The 24,211-nt window shown below is 37.3% G+C and overlaps 3 protein-coding genes and 1 non-coding gene across 4 annotated transcripts in view; 1 reads left to right on the plus strand and 3 right to left on the minus strand.

Moving 5' to 3' along the window:
* Positions 1 to 1,599: 1,599 nt before the first annotated feature.
* LOC127958587 (cytotoxic granule associated RNA binding protein TIA1) lies at positions 1,600 to 10,380 on the minus strand. The gene is made up of 12 exons (XM_052557478.1): positions 10,146 to 10,380; positions 9,088 to 9,184; positions 8,647 to 8,745; positions 7,675 to 7,729; positions 7,424 to 7,511; positions 6,839 to 6,914; positions 6,597 to 6,705; positions 5,831 to 5,926; positions 5,617 to 5,701; positions 5,400 to 5,538; positions 5,071 to 5,219; positions 1,600 to 3,109 (listed from the first exon to the last, which is right to left on the minus strand). The coding sequence occupies exons 1-12, from the start codon at positions 10,172 to 10,174 to the stop codon at positions 2,971 to 2,973; spliced, it is 1,161 nt and encodes a 386-aa protein (XP_052413438.1). The 5' UTR covers positions 10,175 to 10,380; the 3' UTR covers positions 1,600 to 2,970.
* A 216-nt stretch (positions 10,381 to 10,596) lies between these two features.
* Positions 10,597 to 10,667, minus strand: trnag-ccc (transfer RNA glycine (anticodon CCC)). The gene has a single exon. It is a non-coding gene; the product is annotated as a tRNA-Gly (tRNA).
* A 55-nt stretch (positions 10,668 to 10,722) lies between these two features.
* On the plus strand, positions 10,723 to 20,727 carry tmem232 (transmembrane protein 232). Its single transcript, XM_052557480.1, has 13 exons — positions 10,723 to 11,128; positions 11,291 to 11,402; positions 11,629 to 11,734; positions 12,014 to 12,174; positions 12,410 to 12,506; positions 13,099 to 13,220; positions 13,299 to 13,447; positions 13,569 to 13,680; positions 14,637 to 14,799; positions 16,903 to 17,072; positions 19,648 to 19,931; positions 20,268 to 20,346; positions 20,552 to 20,727. The coding sequence occupies exons 1-13, from the start codon at positions 10,890 to 10,892 to the stop codon at positions 20,714 to 20,716; spliced, it is 1,959 nt and encodes a 652-aa protein (XP_052413440.1). The 5' UTR covers positions 10,723 to 10,889; the 3' UTR covers positions 20,717 to 20,727.
* Positions 20,728 to 20,742: 15 nt separating this feature from the next.
* The window catches only part of LOC127958588 (alpha-mannosidase 2), a 51,577-nt gene continuing 48,108 nt past the window's right edge, over positions 20,743 to 24,211 (minus strand). Inside the window, exon 22 of the mRNA XM_052557479.1 lies at positions 20,743 to 22,682. Within this exon, the coding sequence (XP_052413439.1) occupies positions 22,530 to 22,682 (153 nt within the window). The 3' untranslated portion in view covers positions 20,743 to 22,529. The remainder of the gene's footprint in view (positions 22,683 to 24,211) is intronic.

Here is a 24,211-nt window from a genome sequence, read left to right on the forward strand (position 1 = left end):
CACTTGTTGAACATGCATTTGAAAGCTGAGGAAAATGGGTCGTTCAAGACATTGTTCAGAAGAACAGCGTACTTTGATTAAAAAGCTGATTAGAGAGGGGAAAACCTATAAAGAGGTGCAAAAAATGATAGGCTGTTCAGCTAAAATGATCTCCAATGCCTTAAAATGGAGAGCAAAACCAGAGAGACATGGAAGAAAACGGAAGACAACCATCAAAATGGATAGAAGAATAACCAGAATGGCAAAGGCTCAGCCAATGATCACCTCCAGGATGATCAAAGACAGTCTGGAGTTACCTGTAAGTACTGTGACAGTTAGAAGACGTCTGTGTGAAGCTAATCTATTTTCAAGAATCCCCCGCAAAGTCCCTCTGTTAAAAAAAAGGCATGTGCAGAAGAGGTTACAATTTGCCAAAGAACACATCAACTGGCCTAAAGAGAAATGGAGGAACATTTTGTGGACTGATGAGAGTAAAATTGTTCTTTTTGGGTCCAAGGGCCACAGGCAGTTTGTGAGACGACCCCCAAACTCTGAATTCAAGCCACAGTACACAGTGAAGACCGTGAAGCATGGAGGTGCAAGCATCATGATATGGGCATGTTTCTCCTACTATGGTGTTGGGCCTATTTATCGCATACCAGGGATCATGGATCAGTTTGCATATGTTAAAATACTTGAAGAGGTCATGTTGCCCTATGCTGAAGAGGACATGCCCTTGAAATGGTTGTTTCAACAAGACAATGACCCAAAACACACTAGTAAACGGGCAAAGTCTTGGTTCCAAACCAACAAAATTAATGTTATGGAGTGGCCAGCCCAATCTCCAGACCTTAATCCAACTGAGAACTTGTGGGGTGATATCAAAAATGCTGTTTCTGAAGCAAAACCAAGAAATGTGAATGAATTGTGGAATGTTGTTAAAGAATCATGGAGTGGAATAACAGCTGAGAGGTGCCACAAGTTGGTTGACTCCATGCCACACAGATGTCAAGCAGTTTTAAAAAACTGTGGTCATACAACTAAATATTAGTTTAGTGATTCACAGGATTGCTAAATCCCAGAAAAAAAAAATGTTTGTACAAAATAGTTTTGAGTTTGTACAGTCAAAGGTAGACACTGCTATTTTTTTGAACACACCCCTTTCAACTAATTGCCCAATTGCACAGCCTTAAGAGCGTGCATATCATGAATGCTGGGTCTTGTTTGTTTTCTGACAATCTACTGAACCTACTGGTAACTTGTTTGCCACGTAGCAATAAAAAATATACTAAAAACCTTGATTATTCTGGTTAGTCACATTGTACTGCTATTATTTTGAACAATACTGTATATGAAACTTACCATGCCTTTAATAATTTTGCCACTTAAAATGTCATGTAGATTTTGATTTAACTTTGTTCCAGATCCGTCCATATGAAAATAAACCTATACAACAAATACGTTTCATCTTTAAACCTATAATAGCCGAACACTTAAAAAAGGGACAAACCAACCTTTTTATTAGTTCTAAAAATTACAACTGTTCCTCACTATTTTTCTAATTAATAAACCCAATACGTCCAGTTAGACAGTCTAGCTCAAAGACAGGACAGACAAATGTTGGTTCGCATCTGTATTTTAATAGGACAAAGCAAGAACACATTATAATAGGATGAACATTATTTTTAAAAAATCCCTCAAAACACAAGGTCTCAATTTATTTGTAGGCACTGCCTATGTTTAATTAACATCAGTTTCTTCAAATGAAATCAACTCAAATAAGGCAACACAATTGGTTTCGTCTTTTAAATCTCCAATGGGCAACAGTGCAAAATACTGATCCATTCAGGTTTCTCGTCTTGATACTGAATACTTCATTAAAAAAAAAAAAGTCAACATTTCCATTTTATACACATAATTATCACAATTCTACCAAAAAGTTTGTTGCAGCGCAAGACAGCAGATTCTTCCCCACAAGTTATCTGAAAGAATCCTTAAACCGTATGGACCAGCATTTAACAGAGCTGCTAATGCTGAAAGATAGTTGCGATGAAGCCCGAAACCCCCTCCCCACCCTCCCACCTAACTACAAAAAAAAAAGCAAGCAAGCATCCATAATCAACATCTGAATTATCTTTATATAGCATCCCAACAGTTGAACACAGTTGTTTGGTTATTTATGTACAGAATGGTATACTGGAATTACAAGCCCTCAAAAAAAGTGGAATGCAAAACAATTTAAAATACCTAAAATTTGCGTAACATCAAATTCTTGTGAAAACGTATTAATATTGTGCAATATTCATCTGCCTTGAAGGAAAAAAATGTGGCAGTCATCCCTGCAATTGGTTCAGTTTGAGAAATTGAATGTCTAATTAAAAAAAATACAACAGTTGACATCCATTTTATTCATTTTATAAACCAAACAAAACAAAAGTTGACATTTCACACGATTCATTGGTGTCATCATCGCTCCCCTCAACAAAACGATTTTGCTTTTAAAATGGCAAGTCCAAAAAAGAAAAAAGGCAAAGCTTCATATATTACAAAATCAGCAGCTGAAATCGCTCTTAATAAACCAAAAAAGCAAAATGGAAAAAGTTGCAGTTATTGTTGATTTTATTTATAGTACTTTGAGTTAAAAATGGAATTGTCCTCTTGGAATAAGTCAGTCGGACACCAGGCCGAAGACTTGTGGATTTATGTGGGTGTGTGTTATTGTGTCTGAATACATTTGTGAATCAGGGTGTGTTGTTTAATCCCAGTCTTGGGCAACTCGAGACCCCGCGATGACGAGCAAGATCTGCCTCAAAGTTTCAAACTCAAGGAACATAACAAATGGAGGATGATGAGGGTCAGGAAAAAAAAATAATAATAATTGGCACCCTTTCCCAGGCCAGGCATCTTGATGGGTGTTTAGGAATGGGGAGGGGGTTGTGTGTAGATCCCTGCTGCGGCAGCAGTGGAGTGCTAGAGTTGTCCGTCGCTCAATCAGTGTGTGTGGTATCCTGCAGTGCCCATGCTGGAATGATTGGCTAACACGGTCCCGTTAACTCCCTGCGCAGGCTCCACCACGCCTCCGTTACTCACGGCGCTCACACCGGGCCACCCAGCACCAGCCTGTATGTGACTACAAGACAAAGTGACCGTTAGAAGCTGGAAAAGATATTTAGCAGACACTTTGATTTGATCATACTAACTGAAAACAGTCTCCCATTTACCTGAAAATGTATGAGTGAAAATGTTGACCACAGAATCGACAATTTTTCCACTAATTTGTTTGGTGGGGCCTAAGAAATCCCTCATTTGAAATATTGAACACTGCATAAATGGTTAAACCACATGTTGTGTGTACAAAAAAGTTCCCATAGATTTTGGACAATAATTTTCCCAATAGTTTAAGGATTTTATCCATACACACATACATATTTTTTTTTATGCTAGTGCACACAGAAAATAACAACTTAAGTATCTATAAGTATCTGAGCTAGACAAAACTAAGTTATTTTAAGTGGTTGCCAAATATTTAGCTTTTTTTCTTATAGGTATTGGCTAAGGGTGTCACGGTACATGTATTCACACCGGACCGTTCCGGTACAGGGCTTTCGGTACAGTGCGCGCGTGTACCGAATGACGAATGCAATATTTTGTATGCCGAACATAGGTTCATTTTCGTGTTTCCAAACGAACATTAAGTTGCGGAAGACTCCACGTTTAGCGCAAATCCTGCCCTGCAACTGATGACCGGCGACACACTGGATGCATGGCACAAGCGTCTCAGCTGCGTGGCGTGTCTGTTTTTATGTCGGCACCCATGTTAACTGGTTAGAGCTTGCAGACTGCCAGCGTGAGACACACGAAAACGCGTGCATGCTAGAAATAAAACCGACGCCTATTTTCTACACAACACAAAAGCGTGTTGTAAGTGTTTCCAGGCAAAATAGAATAGGAAAATATGTTTGTCATTTTGTACACAAATACATATTAATTCATGACACTTTGATGTTTGAAAGTCTATAGGTTGACATATTCAGATATAAATGTAATAAAAAAAAAATTACAAAGATTTTCAAATATTGCACCTGTCAAACGTAGTCTATTTTGCCGTCAATACTGTTGACAGGTGCAATATGCCAGTGTGTCACCGGCCTAATGTTTTCAAAAGGCATCACGCGAGTGTGAACATCACTACAACTAGGAAAAAAAAGATTGTAATTCAAAGGTTAAACAGACCTTTGCTATTAATTCCGATCGGTCCAACGCAATAACGAAATCTGAGCAGGTCTAAAAACTGAAACTGTCGATGCTGCACATTACACTTTGGAAAAGTTATATATATATATTTTTTTTAAAATATGAGCAGGCCTACAAGCTGGGATGGTAATACTGCACTGTAATCATAGTTATTTATATTTTTCATTATATTTTAGTATATGATATTAGTTTTAGTAAGGAGTTGACTATTGGAGTATTGAGAGTATTTCTTATTCTTTTTTTATATGTATTTTATTAAAAAGTTTTTTTTTTTTTAAAGCGTAAACAAATTGTTAAAAAAAAAATGTTTATAGTAATAAACAACCTGAAGTTTAATGTTTGCATTTCTTTCCCTTACTGTACCGAAAATGAACCGAACAGTGACTTTAAAACCGAGGTACGTACCGAACCGTGATTTTTGCGTACCGTTACACCCCTAGTATTGGATGATGGGTTCTTCTCTTTGGCTAACAAGTGTCAGAAGTGGGACTTTTATACTGACAATGAATCTGAATGTAAAACTTTATGAACTATGTACTGTATATCTACACCACTGAGGTCTCTTAAGTATTGGCATTGGCCATCAAAAAAAAAAAAAAAAAAAAAAAAAAAAAAAAAAAAACACACGTCAACCTCTAATTGTTTCCACTGTCAGTGTCTACAGCTGATTTAATTTATTTATTGTCAGGTTTTCCTGAAGCAAAAAGTACATACACCAATTCACCAACAGTAACCGAGATTACTACTACTACTATTAACTAAACCAGTAAATTTGACTATAATAAAGTAGTCTTCTGAAGTTAAGAAAAATGGAGGCATGTTGATCTGTAGACTCACTTGAAGCTCTGCTGGTTCCAGGCCTGTCCGTACACACCGTAAGTGGGTACCTGCCAGCCGTTAGGGACGTACTGACTAATTTGTTGTGCGTTGCCGTACCACTGTCCCCACTGGCCATAGGGTTGTGCAGCAAAACCAACTTTGTTCTGCTATAAAATCAGAACATGCGGCCATTAGTTATTTATACAGTATCGGGAAACTTTGAAACAATTCTCACTATACATGAATATTACCACAGAAGAAGAAACACACCTTTAAATTTTGCTGAAACAATTCTCAACTTTTTTTTCAAAGAATAAAACAGGGGATGGAAACATACTACTGCTCACCTGGGGTACCTGCACCTGCTGCATGGGGCTCACCATGTCTGTGGTCTCTTTACCCCAGTAACATTTCACCATGTGACCTTCTACGGACGTGCCATTAACAGACACTATCGCATGAGCTGCACTTTCGTGAGAGTTGAACCTGAAGAGATCAACGGTGTTACATCAGCCTCCCCCATTATGACCTGTAGCCAACACATCTTAAACAACATTAACATACCTCACAAACGAGTAGCCTTTGTCTGGAAACACTCGAATTTCCATGATTTGACCAAATGGGGAAAAGGTCTGTCTCATGAGTTGTTCTTCAGAGGAAAGAGAAGTGGAACACATTACAAAAATGACTTTCCATTCGCATAACTTTGAATTGAAAAGTGTTACACAGACGGCACAAAAATAAAAGTCCAGGTTCTCGAAAGGCAGCAAACACTAACCTGTAAGGCCTGTAGTGACTCCACCACAATACACAGTGCAGTTGCTGGGGCTGGACTGGTTCACCACTTCATCAAACGACAAGTGCTTGGTATTTGCTGAGAAATTGATTAAATGCTGATTAACTGATGGGCCCCATGCATTCATTTTAAAGGAACACTCCAATATTTTTAAAACAGCCTCATTTCCCAAACTCCCCTATAGTTGAATTTTACAATTTTTTTTATCCATTAAACCCATCTCCAGGTCCGGCAGTAGCACATTTAGCATAGATCGCTGAATCTGATTAGACCGTTAACATCTCGATCAAAAAGTTTCCATATTTTTGCTTTTTAAAACTTGACTCCTCTTTGTTCTGTATCGTGTTTAAATTTCTTACACAATGTAAAATTTTTCATCACTGATTTTCATAAAAAAAAAGTGAAGTTATTCAAAGCTGAAGTCCATTTTGCTGTAGTAGGTGTTGGTTGAACCGGGATTGACAATGATGCCAGACATGTTCTTGCAAGACCTATAGTTAAGGTTATACCAGTGCGACAAGACTTGATGTAACATATTTGAATCGAATGAAATGTGACTTAGTGAATAAGGTCTTAGATGAAGCAAAAGCTTTGCGTGGGTTGAAAAACAAACATAAGATGTGGAACATAAATAAAAAAAATAAAAAATAAAAAACTGGCATTTATGCTGCTTTACTTATTCATGGAGCTCAGGGTGATCTCTTGATAAAAAGCAGTGGAGAAGTCTTTAAAGCATATAAACACTCACTTTCATAGGTTGCTTTAGGCGCTGGGGGTTTTCTTGTAGCCCAGTTAGTCCTGATCTGCCTGCCGCCCAACCACTGACCTCCCATTTGCTGAATGGCATTCTCTGCATCCTGCCAATAACCAGCACAACAGGAACATCAGCACATGGCCACAACAGAAGCTTCTGGGATAAGCATTCAAATGCAGATGTTCCCCACCCTTAATTCAAAACCTGCATTTCCTGATGTTGGGATCGTGACTCACCCATTTGTTGAAGAATGAGACAAAACCATAGCCTTTTGACTTCCCCGTTGCCAAGTCTTTGACTACACGTGCGTCTCTAAGAAAATAAGAGAAAAAAGTTGGGCGTGTTGAGAAGAGACAATTTTAACTCCAATGTGCTATTTTAAGAGGGAAAAAATAAGCCAAAATCCTTTGAGACTTGTAAACATATTACTGACAGAAAAGTCAACCAATGTTAACGCTGCTACACGTTGATGAACTACTCGTTACAAAAACCCATCTTAAGTATTCAAATGGGGAACAAAAAAGGGCCAGAAAAAAAGTTCACATGAGATTTTAAATGATCCAAGATTATTTAGCAAAGCAAGTAATCAAGTTCGTATTCAATAAAGTGACAACTCAGCTATCCATGCAACCTTAAAGTGTGGGCAATGGGTTTTGAATTAGCCATGCATGATCTCTTCTCAAGAAAAAAGTGCAAAGGCCTTAACATGACCTTGCACGTTTCTGGCTTTATTAGTCTTTAAACAGGCCTAATGACTCAAAGCATTTGAAGGCAACTCATTGGTTTTCTTTATTCAAAATGCATCATGTCATTTCACTTACGATATCCTCCCAAAGGGTGCAAAGGCAGCTCTGATGTCATCAGTGGTGATTTCTGGACTGAGGTCTCCAACAAAGACATGGAAGTGATCTGAAGCACACCAGACAAGAGTTCAATGGACTGACCACCATTTGTAAGAATTCAGCCATTCAGAGTATGAATGAGTGACAGATCAATGTATGCGCTAGGTCTATTAATCAGACAATATTTGGTCTTTTTAAGATTACAGGCATTAATTGAAGATGGAACTCACTGGTTGTGTCTTTTTTCTGGCTGCTAGGTGAAGTAGCCCAGTTGACCTTTACCTCCTAGAAGAGAGGGAATACAGGGAGGAAAAAAAATTGAGAGAAAGATTAGAAATGATACAGATATGGTCGAGCTGCTGCTCTCTACTTCTCTATTAATAAAGTACTCTCCTTAACTCTACAGAGGACTGAATGTACAGCAGAGAGGAGGGAGACCTGACCATACTATCTTCATACTCTACGGTCCAAGTGAAAACTTAATTTAATAGGCAAAAAATTAAATAAAAAAAGACTGGTAGCAAAAAGGTCCAAATAACAAGGGACTTACTAAACAAGTGAATTTATCAACTTGTATTACTCCTCAAATGGTCCTTCATTACCTGTTGAGGATAAAATATTTTGCACTGAATAGGCAGAAGGCTTAATAATTTGACTCTAATGTAAGATCTTGTTCTAGAGTCAAATTCTAGGCATTTGAAAAAAATCTTACAAACCTCAGACTTTTAAAATGGTAAGAGTAAATGAGAAGACTTGAAGCAAAAACTTAAAAAAAAGTTACAGAGGTGACATGGCTATAAGTGAATGTGATTGAAGTCAATCAAAATGCTATCTTACGTACAATAAAAAAATTGGTAATGGTTGTGATACATCAGTTTTTCTTTTCCTGTCTGTACTTTAGCACAAAATTCAAATTTCAAGGAAGTGCTACATCCAACAAAGGAAATACAAAAGCGTCGGTCAGATGAATCATGTACTATTCGCACTAATCATTATTTTATTCAATTAGAGTACAAAATAATTGAGATTTGTATGGAGAAATGTCCAAATCTCCCTCTCAGTTCACATTGCACATCCAGTATACATGCTAACCTTGAACTCAGACTCAACTGGTCGAGTCTACTTCGCTAAAAGCCTGCAGCACATCTAAACTGTCCCACCCCCGTCCCAGCCCAACTCACCCTGTAGATACGATAGCTTACCTTACCCATTATTTTACGCCCGTTCATAGCTGCGATTGTGGCCGCTGCGTGCCTGTGCTCGAAGAACTCCACAAAGCAGTATGGATCGTTACCTGCCGCCTGAAGGCAAAGGAGTCGATCAGACAAAAGCAACGTATGTAACGTGGTGTATTTACTCATATTTCTTATTGCAAATATATAGAGTTTAAGATCAAGTAGCAGATAAAAGCCAGACTGGGTGGGATATCTTCATGAAAAAGGTACTGGTGCAAGAAATAAAACTCAGAGAGAAAAATAATTTAGAACGAATGCTTAAAAATATCTTTTAAGATACTTAAAAGATAAAAAAGTTGCTGATGCAAAAGAAGTTGTACATTGCATATACACTTCAGGGGAAATATCTGCAAAAATGCAAAAAAAAAAGTTATTTATAGATAGATAGATAACAAATCATATACTCACATCCACAATCATTTTACAACTCTTGCAGGGGCCAATTTGACCAAAGAGCTGCATTATAAGGGCCTCGGTCACATCCCGTGACAGGTTTCCCACATACCTGGACAAAATAAAATGGATAAGCAAATAACAATGAGTTTCTTTCTAAATATTAGAAACATGTTTTTGATGCTATAATTTGATACACTAATCATAGGCGCCCATGCGCGCAATCTGTGCCATCTTCAAGTAACGTTACCTGATTTCCAATGATCAACTGATTTACATTATAAAAGGAATTAGGAAGGCATGAGGAACAACTGGCCGGTACTTAACCTTAAAAAACCCTCATTATTCGTCCGGCAATGAGCTGCTCATTGTCGTGTATATACAGATTTGAAACAAAGAGATGACAAAACTGAGCGCACAGCCAGCGTGAACGACAAGTAACAAAAGCTCTCCACGGAGTAGTCTGCTATGACCAAAAGACTCGCATTTTTCACATTTACAATCTGTATTTACAGCGTCTGCGTGTCAACTGCAGAAGCATGCAGCATTTATAGAAGTGAAGTGTTATATATACGTGAGAATATATACTAGAATGGCTCTTTGTCTAGCAATGCTGTAACGACAATGAGCTTCCAGTAAGTACAAGGCAACTTCACACACTCAAACACAGAGAGCAGTGTGTGTGTGCGTGTGTGTGTGTGAGCGGCCCTGCTGGGGCCTCGACAGGCCTGCTGCAATTATCTAAATTAACTCAACAACTAGCACATGGGGTACGAAACGCTTTGAAACCACACGACTGTCCTTTGTCTAACGCTCGTCAGCGACAAATATAACGTACATCTTTAACTCCAGCAATCGGAGCTTTTGTTAAAGGAACACGATGTACACGTCTGCTTTGTGGTTGTACGGTAACATTAGTTCCCTTTGCATCGCACTCAAGACTGTTAGCAACCACAAGCTAGCTAAATGACAAATCGGAAAGTGTTTTTGAAGCGATAAAACAGGAATGCGTTTATATGATACGAAGCTGGATGCCTGAAGTGTTGGCGTGCAATGGCAATCAATATACGTACAGGGTCTTGGGCTGCTCGTCGTCCATCATATTTTTCCGTTTAAATTAAGACACTGAACCCTGAGAGCAAATCCTCTTGTGTAGATGTTGCGTTGATCTCGAGTTCCGCCTGTGTCCCGCTCTTTCCAGTGTTGTTACCCTCTCTGTTATCCGCAAGTCCTGTTTTAACGAGAGTAAATGTGAAATGCCGCCTCGGCTGACTCCAGTTATGAACAATGGAAAGGCGACATAAAATGGCGGAGGAACCGGACCGGAAATGCAAGCGCGCATGCGCGTACGGACTACAAAGCGCGCAGAAAACAAGCTTTGAAAATGAGAACGAAAACGACTGAGTGCTGTATATTACAGTAAAAATAATGTACGTACACTGTATTTACAGTGTTTAGAATGGAATGACTGTTTGGCAACAGAGAAATTCACTGAAATGTTTATATTTGCAGACAAAAAGCACGTGCGCCGCCCGGGAATCGAACCCGGGTCGCAAGAATGGGAATCTTGCATGATACCACTACACCAGCGGCGCTATATGATTATCATGGCACATGTAGAGTATCAGTCATTAAGTCGACGTTAAGAAATATGAAATTGAAACTGGCTAAAATATATGAGATAAAAAGTCAATTGTGAAAAAAAAGTCATATTAACGTTTTATTTAATTGAAATAGCTTTATATAGGTGTGCATCGCACAATTGGCTCTTTAAAAGTATATATATGCAGATTATGCATGTAACGTTACTGTAATTCATGAAATTGTTTATTGTTGAACAATGTAACCATAGCAACATTTCGCCGTCCCTCCCTGGCATTTTGGACATTTGGCTTGTGAGAGACTGTGCTGAAACTATCAATATGCCTATACTCAAAATTCCCATCAAACATTATTTAGGAATAGTTTCTCAGTCTCAACAAGAGGATTTCAAAAAACGTTTCAGAAAAAGGGCCGAAGAAACTAATACTGCTATAAATGCCACCGATATCAGAAGGTAAGTTACCTGGACAAATAAATTACTAATATTTTTTTGCTGCGAAAGCCAAAACGAAACAACGAAAAAATTGTATATCCATCAATTAAAACGTATATTATTGTTATTAAAATTATTTGTGATTAAACTGACATTAACTATGATAGTTGTCGTATTTTATAGGAACCCTTTTGAAACAACAGAGGGCTTCATTGAAAGATACAAGCAAGCACAAGACTGCAAAGAGCAGGAACAGTATGAAAATCTTGCCAAGCAGTTTCTTAGTCGATGCAAGGTATTAGGCCAAATATTCTTCCTTAATTTTTCACTCAGTTTAAATTGTTTTAGAAAAAAACACTTAATTACAGAGATGTATTCGATTCAGAAAAACCACCGAGAAGAACTTAGACAAGTTGTAATAAATCGACATATTACTCTATCCAGTCACAAGGTGGAGACAAATCTCCACTGATGAAAACACTCGACTCGACCGCATTGATTGACTCTCTTTTTGTCCTCAGCGTCGTGCAGGATTCACATCTGGAGGCGAAGGCAAACATGTTGATCTCCCTGGGGCCTGGACACAGCTTTTCCTGCTGAGCTCGTGCAGTGGAAAAGTTAGAAATGGTGTGTCAATAACTCGCAGAGAGTGACAACATCACATTTTTACAACTGGCTACAGAATTTACAATGAGAGTCACAGAAACTCTCCATGTGTTGACTCCAGTACTCCAGTACGTAATAGCACTTTTATATGCCATAAGACTGAATAATTACAATAGTAACACTCCAAGGTACTTTTAAGAATATTATGCTACATCAATTTTAAAAAGCCATTGTATGTTTTGGTGTATTTTGATTGGTGGAAAAAATGACAGATGATGCTCCTGATATATATTTTTTTAGATTCTTTGGATGTCCTGGTCGTGTCACTGGACCATGCACCTGTTGATGCAGATCAGATCCCTGTGCTGTTCCACCTGGCAGAGTCAGCCCAGTGTTTCCTTTGCTCTGAAACAACTCTTTTGGACCAGCCATCTTCTTCTTATGAGATGAAGATGCTGCAGGTACATGCCACCATGCTATCAAATCTCTAAACTCATCCTGTAATTGCAGACACTTTTAATTTATTCATTATTATTATTATTATTTTTATTATTATTTATTCAGATATTTGCCAACTAAACACAAGTAAAGCATTTTCTCTATGTATACAGAATGGTCTATATATCAGTCCTTATTTAGCATATATATCTTTCTTTAATTAACAGTTTCGATCTGATTATTTATTTAATTTTCCAGCTTGGTTATTTAGTCTCTCTGAGGCTGTTCATCTTTAAACTGACTGGTCATTTGAAAGGACATCAGCCAAGCAGCAAATATCTTCACAGCTTAAAAGGTCTGAGACAGTCTTAGGACAGACTTTTTGTCGTATAATAATTACTTTCTATTCATAGTTATGGTTTACCAGTGACAATGATTGTTTTTCTTAGATGGCAGAAACAGGCTTTCTTAAATATGTTACATGACATAATATTTACCTTTTTTCTTTTTTAACTGCTTACTCAAAATCTTTACTTGTCACACAGTTTCTGAAACTTGACACTTAAACATCAGAACTACACACCAAATCTGCAAAACCATATGCTAATCAACAGGAATTCATATTGTTTGCAAATGTTTGCTTTTGAGATATATTTATGTGTTATTTTGAATGCATAATTTTGCAAGAGATGTGAAGCATTTTGCATTTTGTGTGTGCAATTCTTGGACTTGTGTGAAGTTTTGAAAAAAAGAGGCAAGGTTTTGAAAAGGATAGCAATTGAAAAAAACTTGGAAAAAAATAATGACCGAGTTATGTTCTCATGACAGGTGTTTTCGAAGTATGAACATTGCTTATGTCAAAACTAATGGCAATTAAAATTGTGAGACTTGTCTCAAAAATCAGTGGAATGCATATAAAGTTGACAACTGTCTTCATCTGTTGACAGGCCTGTTAAAATGTGAGACACGCTACCAAGAGTTCCCCAACATGTTATTTGCCGTTCACTTCATGCTTCGTGTCGGGGAGGATCTGTGTGCTCTCCGACTGACCAACGACAGTTCAGTGCAGGTTTGAAGGCTGGGTCAGCTGTATCAGAAAGGGAGTGCTGAATGATTCACTGAAGTGAAAACTCTACGTGGTTGACAGGTCTCTGCGGAAGCACAGGAGCATGGTGTTAACCAGATACTATGGCACTGCCTTCTCAGCTATCACTGCGTGCAAAACAATGGCACTCACCTCTCTCCAGTGATCAAACAGCTTATGTTGCTGAGAGATGAACTTCAACATGACGACTGGTGCGTGAAGTGTTTGGGAGATGCTTTCCGCAGGTTTTTACGTTATGTAATCAGCTTCTAGGTGGAACTGTAGGTTAAATCCCACCGTAACGTCAGGCTTTTTCACCTTCTCTTTTCTCAGGGCCCACTGTGGGTTAGGACTGATGATTCTGGGAGAGGCTGCCAAATCTAGCATGCTGTGCCTTCAGACACTTATGAACCTTCACATGACCCAAAGACAAGAGAGTTCTCAGGTGCATAAGAAAGTAGAAGGATGAGCGAAAAACACATTGGATCAATGATTGAAAGGAATAGTTCAAACAAACGAGCAAATGAAAATCAATTGGGTTCAGATACAGATAATGACAAAATCTCAAAGTTGTATGACTTTAATCTAGTTTTTCAAATATTAATATGCAGTGAAGTCGTTTTGTGAAAATATTTCCCTGAGATACTAAACAAGATCAGGTTAAATAATACATTCTTTATTATGATTTATGTTTTTTATGCCCCCAAAACAATATCCAAATGAATATTAATTGAGATATAAAACAACAATGGTAGAGTAAGCTGCAAATTTTGATATTGTTTTGATTGATTGTTTTAGTACATTGAGGGAACGAATTGGTAAATTGTGTGCACAATTTACTAATTCGTTCCCTCAATGTACTAAAACGTGCACACGATTACTATTGCGTTCCCTCGATTTACTATCGCATTCCTTCAATTTGCAAATCGAGGGAATGAATTACTAAATCGTGCGCACAAATTATAAATCGAGTGAACGCAATAGTAAATCGAGGGAAAGCAATAGTAATCGTGTGCACATTTTAGTACATTGAGGGAACGAATTAGTAAATCGTGCACACAATTTAGCCTACTATTTTTTTGCTGCATGTCATGTGCGGGGCTCCGTAGGACACAACTAGAAATCAATGGTTATTTTAGGGAGGACGAGGACCGTTTCCTGAACCAGTAGCATACAATGCCGGTGTCTGTTTCTATAAAGTTGTGTTCTAATTGGGGACTGCTTTGTTGGGGCAGGGTAGGGTCGTTTATGGTGGGTGGGGTGGTATAAAATGTAAAAATGCAATTTGCAAAATAAAAACAAAAACAAAAAAAATCACACACAGAAAGGTTCTAAATAAATCTCTAATCATTTGATTCATTATTACTCGTTGTATGATATTTTTGTATGATACTTTCGCAGAGAGCTTCCTGGCCGTGGCAGTTGGAGTACATTTACTGCTCTGTTTTGATCAACATTTGCCGAAACAGTTACTGTGCTGAAATTAAGAAAACAGCCCTCGGTGGACAGTCAGACTCTCCTCGGTGCAGACGTTCTGGAGGACTTATAACCTTGCTGAAACAATGTAAGTGCTTTAATAAAGATGAAAATAAAACCGCCCGTAGGTGGCTGCAAGTCTCTGTTTTAATAAATGATTTATTGAATTTTTCAAATCAAAGATTCGTTCAATACAGCTGATTCAAATACAGGTGCTGATCATATTAGAATATCATCAAAAAGTTGATTTCAGTAATTCCATTCAAAAAGTGAAACTTATATATACATTACACACAGACTGATATATTTCAAATGTTTATTTCTTTTAATTTTGATGATTATAACTGACAACTAAGGAAAACCCCAAATTCAGTATCTCAGAAAATTAGAATATAACTTAAGACCAATACAAAGAAAAGATTTTTTAAAATCTTGGCCAACTAAGAAGTATGAACATGAAAAGTATAGATATGTAGAGCTCTCAATACTTAGTTGGGGCTCCTTTTTCCTGAATTACTGCAGCAATGCGGCGTGGCATGGAGTCGATCAGTCTGTGGCACTTCTCAGGTGTTATGAGAGCCCAGGTTGCTCTGATAGTGGCCTTTGACTCTTCTGCATTGTGGGGTCTGACATATCACATCTTCCTCTTCACAATACCCCATAGATTTTTAAGGTCAGACAAGTTTGCTGGCCAATTAAGTACAGGGATATTAAGGTCCTTAAACCAGGTACTGGAAGCTTTGGCACTGTGTGCAGGTGCCAAGTCCTGTTGGAAAATGAAAATCTGCATCTCCATAAAGTTGTTCAGCAGCAGGAAGCAGGAAGTGCTCTAAAACTTCCTGGTATATGGCTGTGTTGACCTTGGACCTCAGAAAACACAGTGGACCAACACCAGGAGATAACATGTCACCCCAAACCATCACTGACTGTGGAAACTTTACACTGGACTTCAAGCTATGTGGATTGTGTGACTCTCCTCTCTTCTTCCAGACTCTGGGACCCTGATTTCCAAAGGAAATGCAAAATTTACTTTCATCAGAGAACATAGCTTTGGACCACTCAGCAGCAGTCCAGTCCTTTTTGTCTTTAGACGCAACTGTCAAGTCAGCAGTTTTCCCTATGATTGTTTAGCCTACAGAACTAGACTTAGAAACCATTTAAAGGCTTTGCAGGTGTTTTGAGTTAATTAGCTGATTAGAGTGTGACACCAGGTATCTTCAATATTGAACCTTTTCACAATATTCTAATTTTCTGAGATACTGAATTTGGGCTTTTCCTTAGTTGTCAGTTATAATCATCAAAATTAAAAGAAATAAACATTTGAAATATATCAGTCTATGTGTAATAATTGAATATAATATACAAGTTTAACTTTTTGAATGGAATTAGTGAAATAAATCAAGTTTTTGAAGATATTCTAATTATATGACCAGTACCTGTAGAAACGAAACAAGTGAGCAGACCATTGAATCACTGGCACACTTGATTCATTCAGAAACAGATTCAATCAAGGAATGAAACACCATGTTGCTTCTACAAAGTGAAAAATAAATAAACCATAAAATACATATCAAACAAATATTGGGTTGGGATGGATCTTTACATTGCATCAATTTACATTTTAATTAAAATAATAATAGTAATATTCAATTCTTAGGACGCCCACAGAACTCCAAGACCCCCTCCTCTCCAAATCAATACTGCAAGCCAAAACTTTTCTATTCACTAAAACGTTTGTATTTACTTTTCAATTACGTTATTTTTTTTTTACAAAAAACAAATTCAAGATAGATTTAAACATTCCATGGTCTTTTTTTTTTTTTAAACATACTTTGCAAAAATGTCACTGCAGATGTTCTACACAACTTAAAATTATGTAAAGCTCAATATACAGTAATTTTGACATAAAAGCACAAGTCAGCCTGCCATACCAAACAATACCACCGGGAGATGCCAAAAGACTGCATAATAATAAAAATAAAAATAATACACACCATTATTCTTCTAAGGGGGTTAGTGGTTTTACGGAGGGGATGCTTTTTGTTATTTTTTTTCCACAAGGGGGATGCCACCCTGAGCCCTGAGCTCGGGTGTGAACTAAAAGTATTAGCAAATAGTGTGTCCAAATACTTTTTGGGGCCACTAGTCTTTTACAATATACTGAAAGTAAAGCACATATCTGTGTTTGTAGCACAGGAAGACACATGGAGGCTGCGCTACAGTGTGGTTCAGGGTTTGGCACAGATCAGCCACAGGATCACACTTCAGGAGGCTTTGAGGAACACAGCCTGGTTAACGCTGCAGAAGCACCTGAAGCAGGAGACAGACCCCCGTGTCATCAATGCTGTGAGGATCACTGAGGTACTCCAGCTTCCTGCTGCTACACAGGAAATGTAGCCCAAATATTACAACACTACTCCCAGCAAACTGGAGAAACCCTCATTTGCTTAACCTGGCCTAGATTCTTTAGATTTGTGTTCCTGAAATCAGTAAACATTAGCTAAGAGACACTGAAGTCAACATGTCCTTATATGGTAGTTTGAGGGTCATGTGTATGTGCATTGTGAGATATTGTGCATAATGTGCTTTGTTGTTTGGCAAATGTAGTTAATACAGGTATTTTATGGATGCAGAAAATTTGCAGTATGCGCTACCATTTAAAATGTCAGATTTATTGAAGTTGTTTTTTTTATTTTTTGTTTAAAGATGACTTTTATGCTCACCAAGGCTGCATTTATTTGAATAAAAATACAGCTAAAACAGTAATATTATGAAATACTATAACAATTTCCATTTTAATATATTTTGAATAATAATTCATTTCTTTGATGCAAAACTGAAATTTTCTTCAGTCTTCAGTGTCACATGATCAGAAATCATTCTAATAAGCTGATTTCCTGCTGAAAGAAACATTTCTTATTATTATCAGTTTTTCTGCTTAAAGAGCCAGTAAGATGAAAATTCTCACTGTTTATAAGTACTGTACATTAGGTTTAAATCCATCCAAGGTTAAAAAACATTGTCATTTTGTCAAAATATAATTTTAAAATTACCTAAATTCTCAGAGATCCCCTAACGGTTCGTGCGAAGCTGGTTTCCTTAAACCTCACCTTTCTGTAGCATACTGTGTTCTGATTGGTCAACTAACATAGTCAGTTTTGATTGGTTGTTCCGCACACACCTCCATGGTAAACTATGCGTTAGCATCTGTTTGGGGTGAATTAGGTCTTATTCCTCTCATCGCGAAGCAAACAGTAAAATAAAAAACTTGAACAGTCTGGCTGCTTTTTCTTCTGTGTGGGTGTATTCAAGCCGCGTGCTTCAGTTTGAATCTGAATAGAGCGTTCAGCGTGGGGGCATGCTCACATTAGATATAATGAAGGGAGACGTGAAAAACAGACATCGCGTTGTTTTCATATGGATTACTTTATCACAGAATATCTGTTAGCAGCACTTGTTTAGTTTTAAAGTAGACATGTCAAGCTTTCTATAGATATCGCTCTCATGTCTCTTCATTGAGTATTCACGGAGTTACACTTCATTTTAATGACGTGTTTGTAAATGAAGATCAGTGCAGACAAAGGCTGCAGACAGCACACATACTGATAAGACGCTCGGGAGAAAACAAACACATTACTTCATAATCATACTTCGCGTTATGATTCGGAGATGCTTGTTGGTCTAAATAAAGTTGGTAATGAACCCTCTTTTATGGCCAAACGCTTTGAAAATCCTGCTGTACTCACCGAGATTAGAAAAGCAGTCATCAGTGAAATGTTGTGAACACAACAAAAGGGATTCAATGTACTGATCTGGTATTGTGGTGAAAATTAATTTTAGTCATTGGTTCTTCTGATCTTCATTCTTTGGCAGTGAAAATAAAACAAACTTGCCTTTACAATTAAAAACACACTGTCTCCTCGACATGATGCTCTCACACCAACCAGAGCGTCTGTGTGGGGGGGTGGGGCAGGTCAGAGCTTTGTTTCTCCCAAGACGGTAGGCGGAGATTATTATGCAAAGTGTTCCTAGTGACGTACATAGAGATGGGCAAAAGATTTGAAATCTATAACGACTCGTTTCAGCGATTCAGAGTCGACTCCTTACTTTAGAAGCCAATAACTTTATAAATCGTGTACTTTTTGGTTTAATTACTTTGGACATTGTTTACACTGATGGACAGCTACATCATACACTGTAATACAGGTAATTTTTGATTTCTTTGTGGCTCTTTAATATTTTTGTGGATACATTTTCAGGATATTCAAAAGAATAGCATTTATTTGGAAAATAAATAAATAAATAAATAAATATATATATATATATATATATATATATATATATATATATATATATTTTTTTTTTTTTTTTTTTTTTTTTTAATAAATGCTATTCCTTTTAATATATATATATATATATATATATATATATATATATATATATATTTGATATGTTTAATGTTACTGTTGTTTTGATAAATTTATGCATCCCTGCTTAAAAAAGTAGGAATTTCTAAAAATAAATAAATAAATAAATAAATTCAGTATGTTATCCTGAGCAGTGGGTAGGACAGTGTTATTTTCAAACAAAAAGTATGAAAGAAAGAAAGAAAGAAAGCTGATGTTTTGATATTTCACCCTCATCCAGCCAAATAATGCATGAGGCTTATGTAGATTCAGTCCAAATTTCAAGGAGTTACATTGTGCCTAACACTGAGGTGACATGATAGAGAGCTCATGAGGCATCAGAAAGGAATGTACATCTGAATTTAAACAACACGCTGAAGCACACTGTTGTAATTTTAAACATTCATCTGGTGTGACTGCATTAAACTCTGGCACTATGAAATCAGACAAGTCTAAAACAGAATCTTAATTTGATCCTCTACATGATCAACAGGCCTTGCCGTTTCATCCTCTTATTATCTCCTTTCCAGGGTGATAAAAGGCTTCTGGAACACCACAGAGAGAGGATGAGAAGTTCACACACAGTTGAAGTGTGTGTATGCACACAGAGCGAGCGGATCACTGGTCGGCTAGCACACTCTCTTTCCCAGATCTGCTCTTCAGTTCAGCTCACTACTCATTCTGAAGACCTCCGGCACAGAACAAAACCCACCAAACCCAGGAAAGAGGCAGTTTCCACAGCCAAGGCCAGAAGAGGTCGTCCTGAACCCATCACACCCCATTCTTTTACAAAAGACCATCTTAAGACACCAAGGTTATTGGCTTCTCTTCTAAAAATTGCATCTGCTACACTAACAGAAAAATACAATAGTTTTGTAACGTGACATCAGGGGAATACCATATTTTTGAATGAAGTTTCTTATGCTCACCAAGCTGCATTCATTTGATCAAAAATACAGTAAATGTGATCAGAAGTATCACAGACTTAAAAATCATGAAATTTTGAGGTTGTTAAATTTGATTACATGCCACCCATACACCACCCATCCAGTACCATTTGAATATTTCAAAATACCAGTTAAATACCATCACTGTATCACATGTGCCCACTTGATCTCTTTCATTTCAAATATGTGCCATATTTGATCAGACAGGGCAAACATGGAGCTTTTCATCTGGCCCTGAGAACCAGGACTGATATTGGTCTGATTAAAGTTGTGGAAGATCAAGTGAGTATTGCCTTCTCTTTGATTCAGTGCAGTAATCCATCAGCCAGTCAGAGACTGCCGATTCGCTAATGGTCCTAATGAAGTTTAGATTAGTATTTAGATAGAGGTACAGTAGCTGTTTGTTAATGGGACCCAAGGAGCTTGAGGCGAAATATGTGCAGAGAATTGCTAAAAAATCTATTACTATTCTTCTGAAATCTTTTAGTGGCAAAAGGAACTGAAAACAATGATGGAAAGAGACAAAGAGATGGAAAAGACAGAGCTGGAAAAAAGAAAGCTAGAGGAAGAGGAGAAGATCACGAAGAAACGCATGGAAAAGGTCAAAAAGAACACAGAACCTTATGAGTGCACAACATACAATGAGCAATGAGAAATAGTCCTTAAAATCCAAACAAAAAAGTCTGAACATTTTTTATTTATTTTTTGTAACATTCCTTTCAAATGACACAATTATAATTGGCAACACTGGTAAAAAAGATGCATATCAGATAGTCACGACAATTTCCAAGATTAAAAAAAAAGGAATGTTCTCACAAGGTTGGAAAGCATCTGCCTGCTTTCATTATCCTGATTCACTACAGTCACAGACCAATTTGGTCATAAAAGTGTGAATTAAGCAGCTAGTGGGAATACAGTGATCACAGCACTTCTGACTGACCAACAGAACGGCAAGCCAGTTCATATTTTCATAAAAGCAAAAGGAAAAACATGCTGAATCAACTCAATTACCATTCGAAAAAAAAAAAAAAAATCACAGTAGCAAGTCAACAAATAATCATCCTTCATCATGCTCAAGACAACTCTTTTATCGACAGTCTGGAAGCAGATTTAAACAAGAAAACACCTCATAAAAGACACCCAGCGTGTAAGACTTCAGGAATAAACATCACAGAATGAAGGAAATGCATTTGAGGAAAACATTGATAACACATGCCATAACATGTTGCAGATCTACAACATACCAGAAACAATTCTCAAGAACTTTGTCAGGTAAAGCGGGGAGGGTTTCTGACTTGATTTAAGATCAACCCCGTAGGTCCCGTGTTTAGAAAAATAGATCATTGTTGCATAAGACACAAATGTACATTTGCATAGTTTGATTGTGTAATAAATCGAACTTCTAAGTTCATTTCCATTCATAAACCTCAACACAATCACACAAAGTTTATAATCCATAATAACCACGTCATCATTTTATGATTCGTTATCCCTTTCAACTAAACCACTGCATGAATTTATATTTATATTGATAAAGATATATACATGTTTATATTCATATAGCCTAATATATTAAATAAAACATTTAATTTATTATTTGATAATTATCATCTTTAATTTTCAATATACATTCTATAGGCAATTATTGAAAGACACCCATCCACCTTTGATGAATTGAAATTGCTACTGAACTGATTTACAGTCCTTCAGACTGCATAAAATAGGCAAAAGGTGGCATGTATACAGTATGTTTGAAGAAAAGCTAAAGATAGAAGCTAAAGTCTTCATCATTTTAATTTTAAGTTGCATTAAACCTATTTCAATGAATGTGATAAACCCATGTAACTTGCAGTCCTTTGCAAGGGACATAAAAAAACAAAACAGACCCCATAATAACAATTTATTTGATCTGCATTCGAAAAAAATAAATGTATGATTGTGGAGAAATGTGGTTGTTTAATGACAAAAATTTCATTACAGTAATTTCTCACTTCCATTAGGACAAACACCACCACCCTGTGAGACTAAGGCACAGTTCTGAGCCAAAACTTTGGGATTGCAACAAAATAATAACATCAAATAAAATTTCTGGAAAGACTTCAATCAATTTTACAATCGGTTTATATTAACTGTCATTTGGCGATTGTGAGGATAAAATGGGAGCTTTTCTCTTCGTCATGTAACAGAAGTAAGAAGAGCGTTCTTTGCAACATGCCCACTGTAGCAACACTTTTCCCAGTGCAAAATTTCAACTCGCAGCACAGTGAATCACACATTTGAAGCTTCACGTTATATTAAATAACCTGAGAGAGCTGGTTGGGAAATCTTGGGAGATTTCATATTGCGCTTTGCAGTGAACCTTAAGGTTTCCGTCGACAATCGTTTAGCGAGTCCTTGGCTGAAGGCAACAACCTCACGGCTCTCGAGTGTAAAACACGGAGGACGTGAGCCGATGTGACTGCAGCTCAGCTCAGCTGCAGGCGGTAAGTCCTGATTTCCATGGGTTTAAGGCTGATCTCCTGGGGGTCGGCATCACTATTGTGTGTGTGCATCAGAGACAGTGATACAGGAGTGATGCTTTTCAGCTTCAAATCTGTCAGGAGCTTCTCTAAATTAACCTACACACAGACACACACACACACACACACACACACACACACACACACACACAGCAAACACAGTATGGTGATTACAGCATTTCCAACACAACATGTTCAAGTATGCACAGCTTTAGCTTTGACTTTTTACTTGTAAGAAGTGAGATGGTTAGCATATGTGACAGTCTGACAGGTTTAAGCTAAGCCTCAGTGGAAAGTAAATAGCTCATTTACATAAACATTTTACAGGTGACATATCATTTTTGAAATGTTTCTTCTGTCTCATGTTAATATGCACAGCAACAATCAAGTTCAAGTTTGAGTAATTTTGTTATGTGCTTATATCATTTTAATTTGAATGCATATGCACCACATTATTGTTAATTTTCGTGTTATTCTTCTCTTTTGAGTCTATGGCACCTCACTGAACCACTTGTGGGAAAGTAATGAAATATGGCACACAGGACAGTCTGAACATTAACCACAGCAAATATGGAGTCTGACTCTTAACTCCGTTCCTGTAAAGTCACCAACAGTCCAGATTTTTGAACCTTAAGGGCTAGAAAATTTTTTTTTTTCTTTTGAAATTCTCTCTCTCTGAATCCTTGGCTCAAGACATCAGTTCTGTCACTTTGAGTTTTCCAAATCCAACTTTTTCAATTTAGAATTTTTACTTCACCTTTAAATCATTAGATTATAAAACCAACCGTTCTGATTCTGAAATCTGATGGGATGAACAGTGTTCCAAGGCTTTGTAAAACAACCTTAATAAGCTTAAAAAAGTAGCCTCATTGGTGCTTCTGAGCCCATACTTCCCAGACAGGGTGGCATGACTACCTTCTTTCAGAAGATTCCTCTCAGAGTTATATCAAAAAATGTATTTGATCTTTCAAGCTGTTTAATGCCACTCAGCGGGTGTTACAGTGCATTAGTCCAAAATAAGTGAAATAAAAAGTGCCTATCTTTAATACAAAGTATCTCACACGTCTCCAGGGGGGTGAACAAAGTCCTCTTGTAGTGAATAGATGCATTTTTGTAAGAAAAATAATATGTAAACATGTTTAAAATGTAATAATTAATTTAGTGTAACTTGTGCTCACTGTTGTACAAGGAAACAGCTCTGGGCAGATGACATATGGAGGTCCGCTTTGTGCATGTGCCGCTCATAAGTGACGAACATGGAAGCAAAGGTGAAAGATCAAAACTAAACAACGGTCACTAATTAGAAGTACAAAATGAGGATTTGTGAAGAAGAAAGTCTGAGGATTTCGATATAATCCAAGAGGAGACTGGTTTTCTTTGCTAAAGTAAGGAAACTTTGCTTCCTTTGTTCCTGTTAACAAACGTTGGTTTTCACGAGACTCACCGGCGCAGGCGCAATGATGACCTCATACTTCATCACCCCGGATCTGTTTACATGTACAACTGTTGGTGCAAGCTACATTAATGTTTTTGAATATGGATATTTGTCTTAGAAAAATGCATTGATACGCTACAGGAGGTCTTGTTCATCTCCTGGAGCCATGTGAGACACTTTTTTTATGGATGGT

The sequence above is a fragment of the Carassius gibelio genome, chromosome B5 (genome assembly GCF_023724105.1).
Source record: "Carassius gibelio isolate Cgi1373 ecotype wild population from Czech Republic chromosome B5, carGib1.2-hapl.c, whole genome shotgun sequence".
NCBI classification, from domain to species: Eukaryota; Metazoa; Chordata; class Actinopteri; order Cypriniformes; family Cyprinidae; genus Carassius; species Carassius gibelio.